Source organism: Cucumis melo, chromosome 6 (genome assembly GCF_025177605.1).
Source record: "Cucumis melo cultivar AY chromosome 6, USDA_Cmelo_AY_1.0, whole genome shotgun sequence".
In the NCBI taxonomy this organism is placed as follows: domain Eukaryota; kingdom Viridiplantae; phylum Streptophyta; class Magnoliopsida; order Cucurbitales; family Cucurbitaceae; genus Cucumis; species Cucumis melo.
In genome coordinates this window covers 21,582,201-21,593,035 of record NC_066862.1, presented here as the reverse complement: position 1 = coordinate 21,593,035, position 10,835 = coordinate 21,582,201, and the positions used below count along the sequence as shown (strand labels likewise).

The window sequence follows — 10,835 nt, the reverse complement described above, 5'->3', positions numbered from 1 at the left end:
TTGCTTACTCCTCCTCTATTTGATCCAACTAAATCATCATCCTCTAGTTCAATTCATTTTTCACTACCCATTGAACTTTCTAAGAACCTAAAACCAAACTTTGACTAAACTAATTTACGGCAAATAAGTCCAATTCCAAAAACCAGACAATTACGGATGAAAATAGCACCAAATACCCCAACCAAACATTTACTTACAGCAGATAAATTGAAAATCGGTTAGACATGAAACTCACCCAAATAAGAGAAAACGCTCGAAGTTGATTGAATGGTCCGAAGAGGAGCGACGAAATGCACTGGACAACAACCGACGAAGGACAAGCAACGATGGGCGGAGTAGGTTCAGGTGTTCTACGCGAAAGAAAAGAGAAGGGAAAGGGAACTATACGCGAAAGAGAAGGAATCGATCGTGGAGAGAAGGAAACCAAACGTGGAAGAGGGAAAGGAAAGGAAGGGCATTTTTGTCCATTCACACCCAAATTGTCCTAAAAGTCATTCTTTTGAAAACTTGTCCCAAAATTCATTTAAAACTCTTTTTTTAACCTATTTTTGACAATTTCCCATTTTAGAATGTAATGTAAAAAGTTTCATTAGAGAGAAGAAAGAGAGTTTGGATAATTTAGAAGCTCCAGCTAGTGAATAGAGTAGGAGCCCAAGTGGTAGAAAATGAGGGCCTAATTAGGTCAAAATATCATAAAAATATTAAACTAATCCTATTTAAATGATATAGGAAAATGATAAAATGGAAAATTACTAAAATTACATCAAAATGAATAGATAAAGTATAAATGATAATGTAATGTTTGGGTGGTTCATATCAATATTAAGACAAGATAGATATCTCTAACTCTCATTCATAGACAAAGACATGTACTTTTTCTTCTCATTCACCAAGAACCATAAAGCTTCTACAAACTTCTTTGTTCTAAAGAAGAAATCAAAGAAGATCAAAAAGTGAATTAATTGTTTAGTAGATCTAAATGACTAAAAGAACATCCATTGAGAATTGGTTCTACAAAAGTATAATTCTCCGTCACTTCAAATAGCAGAAATCATATTTCTGTTCTTTAATTTTTCTGAACAAAATTGGTAAGCAAAGCCATAAATTGATTCCACTTTAGGATTCAATCCCTTTTAATTTGGTTGGGCTTGGCAAAGTGAATGACCAACTTTCCTATTTAAGAAAAGTTCCATTCAGTTTCTCCCCTTTCATTAATTTTTTTTTTATTCCCTTCGCTAACTGACATATATTTTATTGTTTTTTTTTTCTTTTTTAATTATTATTGTTGTTGTTTATTGATTTACTTACTCTTTCTCTTCCCGTCTACATTTTTTCAATTCTTATGATCTTTTTACATATATTCTTAACTTTCTAGTATTTCTTTAAAATCACATAATTATTATTTTATTTCTTACATGCTCAAAGAGTTCACAGCACATTTGGTAACCTATTTTATTTTTTGTTTTTTTTAAAAAAAGATGTATTTAATGACTGATTCACTTTTTTATTTTTTAAATAAGAAACTTGTTTTTTAAAATTAGGAAGGAAATTTGAAATAAAATAAAAACTTCAAAAAAATATATTTTTTTTAAAAAAAAAAATCAGTTACTATGTGGTTTTTCTAATAAATAAAATTTAAAAACAGAAAAACAAAAACAAAAAATTGAAATGAGAGATATTTATTTAAGGGGCTCTTACAAATTTACCAAAATTAGTTTGATAAATTAGGTCTATAGCACACCACTTTTAAATTTACAAAAATGGAAAAATTCAAGCCTAACCCACATTTAAAAAATGAAAAATTACAAATCTACCTACTAGAATTATCAACATTTTCACACATCACTTGGTTTGTTTTTGATACACTTAGTGTGTTGTTGATACACTTGATGTGTTGTTGATACACTTGTTATGTTTTGTTGATACATTCGATGAATTAAATAACACTTGATACACATCATTGGTTTGATACACTTGATATGTTGTTGATACATTTGTTAAAACTTTGAAAATACACTTAATCAATTAAGGACACTTGATGCACTAAGCATGATATATTACATTATCGATACATTTGATTAGGTTTAATACACTAAATAATAAGTTTGATACTCTTAATACACTATTGATAAACATTTTATACTTTCACCGATACACTCGACAGATTTAATACACTTGATGCAGTTTATATGTTTGATATCCTTGATGTACTGTTTGATATATTTTCTATATCTACAGATACGCTCGATTGATTAAAATACACTTCATACACTTGAGATTATAATGGTACACTTAATATACTTTACTAATTACTAGTACATTTTGATACATATTATATGTTTGCTACACTAAGTTACATCATTCATATATTTAATAATACTACATTGAATTGCATAAAATTTGAAAAAAAAATGGAAATAATGTAGTAAGTATATCAACCGACTAATACATATAATATAAGTACATCACAACATTACTGTACAAAACTAATACAAAGTGGGAGAAAAAATCATTAGGGCCTTAAAACTGGGAGAATAAATAAGTTATTGAATAGTAGTTTGAGAATAATAAAATATTTAAGATGGAATGTATTTTAAAAAGTGAGAATGTTGTCGTGTTTGAAAGCAACCATTTGAAAGAAGTTTGAAGAAAGAGCTTAGATTTAACAAACAATTATGATCGAAAATCTAGATGAAAAATGGTGAAAAAAAAAAAGATAAAAATGCAGAAAATGGAGATTGAACGAATGATAGTTTTTTTTATTGTTATTTTGATTTCTGAGAGAACCTACAGAAAACCAATCGAAAAATAGTATTTGAGAAAAACAAACATTTTTTATTATTAGATTAATTTTTTATTACGAATACTAATATGGTATAGAGGTTTACAAAAAAGAAGAAGAGAAAGTTGAAGATGAAGCATCAAAGAGAGATGATCAATAAAGAGGGAAAAACGCAGGGATGCAATTTGGGAATAATAAAAGTTTTAAAGTAAAAAATATATCCAAAATATTTTAGAGATTAAAATTTGTCGTATATATTTGCAAAGTTTAAAAAGTATTTGTCAAAATTGCTAAAACATATTCTCATACTGCTATCCAATATAATTTCTCTTTATTTAACTACTAACTTAATACTTTGTTTGCTAATTTATGTAACAGTAATATATATATATAGGCCATTTTTATTGAGTTAAATTTGGAATTAAAAAATTAAATTCAATGTAGAAGCTTAAAATTGAAATTCTGCATGAAATTTAAATTTGAATCATATTTACATACAATTTTTGGATGTAACAGATTAATATGAAATTTGTAGATCAGAATTTACACTTTAGAAAGAAAAAAAAAAAAAGAAGAAGTAAGGAGAGAGAAAAGGGGGAATGAAAAATTAACCTAAAACTGTTAAGTAAAGAATATCAGGTGGAGAATCAAAACATTCTTAAAAACTTGCTCTGGACTGCCACCCTATGCATCATCTTATGTTGTAACTCTAATAAAAATAAATAAATAAAGTGTTACATATGTTCTAATTGATTTTGGTTTGCCACTCTTGTGTGTTGTTGCACAACCAACAACATTGCATTCCCCAGAAAATCTGATGTGGCCAACACCTCTCCAATTGCCCCAAGTTCCGTGTGCTCATCCCAAAGCACCAACCCTTGAACCAACGCCAGACACGGGTTATGTCGTCTTCCAACTATTACAACATCATAATTATTCCCTATCGAACGTAGTACACATATTGTTCCTGTACCATCCTTCACCACCTCTTCTATGTATCTCACTCTGTAGTTGTCTGCTGTTAATTTTCGAAACTCAACCAATGCCTCATCATCAACCCTTTTTTCTTTAATTAACTCATTATTATTATTCCTTCGGAGTACACAATAATCCTCACTCATCTCCAATACCCGAATCACTGTCAAGTTTATATTATCATGTCCAGCCATTCTTGCCCCAATGAACATTGCCTCACGATCATCTGCTCCACCTATGAACACTACAACTACTTGAAAACGATATAAGTTGGTTTCAATTGACTTTGAGACCCTTAAAAATCCACGTTCCACAATCAGGGCAACGGAGCATGGTGCACTGTTAAGGATATTATGGTTAACCATTTTTATTTTATATTTTGATGATGACATCACGCCATTGGAATGAAACCTCTTATGGAAAGGAACAATAATTAAAGAACTCTTTTTGTCTAATGCAAGTGAACAAACATCATCATGCATTGTTGTAGAAGGTGATATTGCTGTGAAGGGATTAATTACTACAGTTTCATTGTTGCTGTCTCCAAAATATTTGAAGGCATTAACAATTGGCTCACAACAAAACCTTGAACTTCTGACCTTTGTAAGCCTGTGATGTATAAGTTTCGGGTGAGCACGACCAAGAAGCTCAACAAGATGAAGCATGTATACAACAAGGTGGCTTCGTCTTGTGGGATTTAATGCATCCAGTAGGTTAATGGCACTAGGTACATCTTCTTGGTCATGAATGCAAACTAATACACAAAGATCAAACTCTGGTCTTGAGTGCATCACTGTTCTTTTCTTCTGAACTATATACCTTCTTGAAGGATGATGGAGATATCTTATTATGGGAGTTATAATTGCAGCGATAAATATTATCCATACGCACCCAACTGCGAATGCTTCTTCATTTATCACCTGCACCAAATAATTTAAAGGAAAATTTTGCTATAGTTAAGATTTTTAGAAGATCGATAATAAGATAGTGATTATATTATATTATTGTGTTGTAATTAAATGTATATTAATTGTTCGTCCTACCTTTTCCCTTGTCATTCTTTTAAACAGACTAAGCTCAAGAGCTCCTTGACTATTCAAGATGAGGCCAACCGATATGGCATCTCTCAAAGGAAGTTTGTAGTACATTGAGATCATAAGGGCACCCAAGAACTTCCCCAATGCACTAACAAACACAATGATTGACATGCATATAACATTTATGAGATTAGTAGTGTAGATATTGAATGAAAGCCCTATTCTAGCAAAGAATATGGGCATGAACATCCAAGAGGTGATGAAATCAAGTCTGTCTACCAATGTTGATCCAATGGGGGGCCCCGAAGGTATTATAAATCCAAGAAAAAAGGAAGCAAAATAGATTCGCAAACCAAAGCTCTGACAGCAGAAGGCAACCACCAACACCACTAAAAGCAATGTAATCACAAAACACTCCTTCAATGGTTGTCCGCTGGGATTCATCTTTACCATCCATAGAGTGGCAGGTCGAATGGTGAAAATGATGACAAGTATAAGCACCACAACAGCAAATAGTTCTGATAAAACTTGATGTTTGGATCCACCATGTGGAGCCAATATATTTCCTAGTAATGTAAAACATGTGCTGAGAAGAGTTGAAGCCATGGATGTTAACAAAGAAATTCTCCCAAACTCGGAATTCACCAAACGGAGCTCGTAAACAAGGGAAGCAACCATGGGAAAGTTGATAAATGACTCTAATTTACCAAGCTCGAAAATGTATTTGAAGTTTGTTAAGTCAGTAAGATTAGTCAAGGATATGGAATAAACGAGGACGAGAATCATAGCCATAATTGTAGCACAAGACCCAATACCGAACGCTTTCTTGTCAATTTTCTTGATAATTGTCATATCTGTTTGCACGCCGATCAAAAAGTAGTAAAAAATATGGCCAATTGCAGAAACCACGTCAAGACAAACGAATCCTTCGAGAGGGAAAATCGTCTCTTTAAATTTCTCCACGTAGCTTAAACCAGAAGAACCTAGAACCAAACCGCCCTGATCATAAAATTAAAATCAACACTCGCAACCAATATATATATATATATAAGAAAACGTTTTGTGCTGATCAACAAATCAATGGTAAAAATATAAAAAATATATATATACCAAAATTTGAGAGATGATGAGGGGTTGACCCAGGGGCTTAAGAAGCTGAGAAAACAAGATGATGGTTCCAGAACAAATTCCAAGCTGCAAGAAAAGAAGAGGAACTGAGAACTCCAAAGGATTTGCTCCGGTGAAAATACTGGTGCAGTGGATACGATTGGCAAATGTACAAATTGTGGTCAAATTCTTGGTGGGCTTATTCCCAACTATGCCGCCATTCACGTATGTAGCAATGTCGGTTGGTTCCATCACAATCGAACCCATTTTTAACACAAAATTAAGTATACTGATATATTGAAGATCTCTTAAACAAATCAAAAGGGAAGATGGCTACGGAGGAATTATGTGATGGAAGCCATTTTTAAGATGGCTAATGGGAAAAAACAGTAATCATGAAGAACATATTTAGGAATGAATTAAAAAACAAAAACAAAAACAAAAAAACAGTTAAAAATGGTCAGAAATTCAACAATTATGATCTGGCCTGCATAACTATTAATTAGCATACACCTCACCTAGTTGGCTGTTTCTTTTCTTTTATTTTATTAAACATCTCTATCTTTAGTTAAACTACTGAACATCTAAATTTATACTGAAACTTGGGGTAACTATGACTTGTCACCTAAGGTTTGAGGTTATTTTTTATTTAGTGTCCCTGAATTTGGGGTTTTTGTACGGATGGCTTCTAAATGGAGACTAGGAGAGTCAAAGAAATTGAGTTTTTCTTTCATTGGGATGTTAGTTCAATAGCTTCTTCTAACCCATATGAAATCTTGGCATGAGTTAGGCATAAGGATGATTATTTGAGGAGAAGCTCAATGGTACTTTGATCGATGGGAGAATTGTTGGAAATACGACCAAAGTCTCACATCGATTAGATAGGGGATGAAGATGATCATGGGTATATAAGTCGGTACAACTATCCCATTGGTATGAGGCCTTTTGAGTTGAAACCAAAAGCAAAGTCATAAAGGTGTATGTTCAAAGTGAAAAATATCGTACCATTATGGATATATTTAGAAGGTTCATTGTCATAACAAATGGTATTAGAGGGTCAAATTCATATATAGTTTCTTGAATTTCTAAGTATGCTATGTGGTTGTAGCATTGTCTAACCTTCCACATTAGAAAAGAATTCTCAAAACAGGCTACAATATTTGTGAATAGTGTGAGTTGTTCGTTATTTAATTTGTTCTTTTGCTAGGAAGAAGCAAACATGTCAAGCTTTATGAGTTCGATCAAGTTTGAAATGGAGACATTTGACAAATGATCAATTTTGCTTGTAGCAAGTGCAAGTCTCAAAGTCAAGGATGTGCTTATACAAGTTGGGTTACATAAGGTCTTGAAGGAAAGAACAAACATTATATTGGTTCTTCCAAAGAGTCGAGTGGTAACAGTGGTTTGGAGAGTCCACAATGGACATTTAAGTCTAGCATGAGCAATAAAGATCGGAAAGAAATGGATTTGTGAGCTACAAGTGCAATCATGCTAAATTTCGCTAAAAACAGTCTTGCAAATGTGCATGGAGTTTCAAGATCCAAATGTATCAATAAAAAAAATATATATCATATTGGTTGTACCTAAAGGAGCAATTTAGTAAATTTTCTACTTGAGTGTGTCAGGAGGTGTTTAGGGACTTGTAACACCCTTCCTTAGGTTTGATGGGCAGGGGATTATTATTTTGCTTCTTCTTTGTTGATGTTTGACATGAGTCAAGGATATTGGTTGATTGTGTTAATCGTAGTGCTAATTAAGCTCAAGTACTTAATGTCATCATAGGTTATGTTGAAGTTGAAAAGGCGTGTTTAAAGTTCAGAACTAATATGATAAATTTGGTGTTACAAACAAGCGACTCAAGTGATACTATGATTATGTACTTTTTTTTAACTCTCAATATTTAGGGGTGGACCCAATGTTATGTGTTTTCTTTTGAAGAGTACCATGGGACGAAATTTCTTTATATATGTAAATGCCTTATAAAACTATTAGTATTTATGATTCCAATTTTATATGTTATGGAACACTATCATAGAATGACCGGGACAAAATAAATCATTCAAAAAAATGTTTAGAAATATTATTGTTTTTCAAGTTTTTGCTTGATAAATATATTATGTGATATTAAAAAAATTGTTCAACTAAAGAAACTCTCGACGCTCTATAACAATCAGGTGATGTCGTAGGTAGACATCATTACTCCATACGCGATTTCACAAAAATTATTTTGTAGCTTTTCTAATTTCAATAAAGTGTTATTGATTATTAGTTTTGTCTTAATAATCTAAATCCAATAAACTAACATCCTAAGTTGTTTGATGATTCTTGAACTGTATGTAGAGACATACAAGGATCAATGTTCGAGATACAGCTTAAAGGGTATATAGTATAGGGATAAGGTTGGGTATCTTAGTCTAGTAACATTATGGATACGGCTCGCTTTATATTTGATACAAATGTAATAATCTAACGTGTTCGTGCAGGTGACATGTGAGTGAGGGTATCCTATACAATGAGTTTGTATAAAACCAGACCACGAAATAGTAACCATTAGATGTAACTCCATTAACTAATTAGGTTTCTATTTCACTGGGTAACCTAAGTAACATAGTCCTAATCTTGAGTGTATTATGAACTCCTATTCGTGAGGGATTGTACTTTGATTTGTACAGGCGAGAATGGACAGATTGTCCACTTAATAAGCTTATCATTTTGGAGACAAGACTAAGTGAGTAGTTGGAAATATAAACACACAAGATGGAATTCACTTCTTCCCTACTTTAGGATAAGTAGATGAGTGTTCCCTTAAATAGTGTCTCCAGGGCTTGAACAAATAGCCCTACCCTCTCTATGGCACGAAAGAAGTTTATGTTCATTAGTTGGACCATAAACAGGTTGTTCAATAGAGGAGCACTAGCATTCAAGGACTAAAAGTAACATAGGGGTAAATTGGTAATTTAACCATTACCGTTATGGACACTTGTGAAGAACTAACTTACTGTTGTTGGTCTATATCTGTGGACACAGAAATATATCTACAGTGAGAAGAGTTCAGCTATGAGTATTTAGTCGAGTGTACAAATAGTTAACAAATATTGATTAATGCGGTTAATGAGTTTAGCCAATTAAACTCTTATTATTGTAACTTCTGATTTGAAAGTTCAATAGGTCTTCTTCCTAGCTTGTAAAGAGTAATAAAGTTTAACTTATGTTGGATGTAATTTGAAATGTTCAAATTAACTTTGAGAATATATATGATGTATGGGATACAACACAGTATATAGTTTATATTTTAATTAAACTTTATTATATAAATTTAATTTTGCATATGATTCAAAATTATTTCGTGAGAAAATAAAGTATTTAAGTGAGTACAAATATTAATTTAATGTTCCTTAGATTCATATTAAAACTATATGTTAATATTTAATGCGTACGTTAAAATTATAGGTTATTAGAGATTTTTATATATGAATATGATTCAAATTTAGATTAAATTAAATTTAAAATATTTAGCTTACCAATTAATTAATAGAATAATTAATTAATAATTTAGTTTAATTATATATAATTAAATTTGATTTAATTAAATTAATTAAATAAAAACTATAAGAGAAGTTCATTAAATGAAATATTAAGTAAATTTGATTTGATTAACTATTAATTATTGAACTGATTAAATTATTATTTATATTTATTTTTATTAAAAAAAATAAAGTAACTTTCTTATGTCAGAATTACATGGGATAATTCCCACGTTCTCCCTTGTTCGTCTCCCTTTTTTCGGCATAGACAAAGACTATAAGGGATGTGATTTGGTTTCTTCACTACTTCTTTGTTCTTTTTAGTAAAAAAAAAATCTTAGTGAACTCAGATAATTCTCATTCCAATTTTGGTATCTCAATTGCTCAGACATTAGGGAGGTTTCCAAGTGGTAGTGACCCAATATTAACGTTTTGGAGGTATAAAGACTTCGATGAATGTAAGTATTGTTTTTCTCTATTACTATCAATTTTTTTTGTTTATGTAAAAATACGCTTAGCGTTTTAGGTTAGAGAAATTTAGTTTATGTAATTTTTTTCTAATGTACTATTTTTCCTAAATCCCAATTAAATTTGAGTTTAATGCCTATGTTAATTACTTCCACTGCAAATGGCTTTTATCCCTTCACTACGTAATGTAGTATGGGTTTCACAATCTTTCAAAAAGAAAAGAGATTGAATCGAAAGAATTTCCTAAGATCAGAGGGTTCACCACAAGAGGATGAAGTTGAAGGATAAGCTTGCTTAAGAGGCTTCTTCAGTTGTGTTGTTCTCTCTTGTTTAAGCAAAAGCTTAGATTGTCAATTCAATTTTCAATAATCTCTCTTATGATTAAAGATTCTCCATTCTCAATAAGTTCTCACATTGGAAACTCGATAAGGAGATGGGCGCACTTCAAGCTCTTTCATAGGGTAGTCGGAAAGGGAAGAGTTGAAAGATGTCACATTCCTCTCCCAAAGCTGCTCTCCTAAAACCTTATCCTAGCACCAAAAGAGGGTGTGAGGGTTGGCAAGCATTGCCATATCTTAACAATACTCACCAACTGACTAACATGCTTGACTCAACTAGCAGTTACAACACGAATGCATGCTCGAAAGGAATAACAACACATGATGCATGTTTTACAAGCTTTTAAACCACTAGTTGCAACTTCTATGATACATCAGCAAAAGTTTAAACATGATAATAACCCTTTTACTAAAATAACTCATAACAATGAAATTTTAACAATAAACGTAGACATGCTCACCCTGAACTTTACTTACAGAGTCAAAACTAACTTTCAATATAACTTAAAAATTTCTAATAACCAATTGGCCCAGGCAGTAGTACGCCTAGCATTAGGGAATGCATAATCCATACCTAAAAAGTAAGAAATCAATCATAAGGATA

At 31.7% G+C, this 10,835-nt stretch overlaps 1 protein-coding gene across 1 annotated transcript; it reads right to left on the bottom strand.

The window, feature by feature from the left end:
* Positions 1-3,382: 3,382 nt before the first annotated feature.
* On the bottom strand, positions 3,383-6,168 carry LOC103491807 (cation/H(+) antiporter 15-like). Its single transcript, XM_008451912.3, has 3 exons — positions 5,905-6,168; positions 4,801-5,793; positions 3,383-4,677 (listed from the first exon to the last, which is right to left on the bottom strand). Exons 1-3 carry the CDS (start codon positions 6,166-6,168, stop codon positions 3,517-3,519), a joined length of 2,418 nt encoding a protein of 805 aa, XP_008450134.1. The 3' UTR covers positions 3,383-3,516.
* Positions 6,169-10,835: the final 4,667 nt, after the last annotated feature.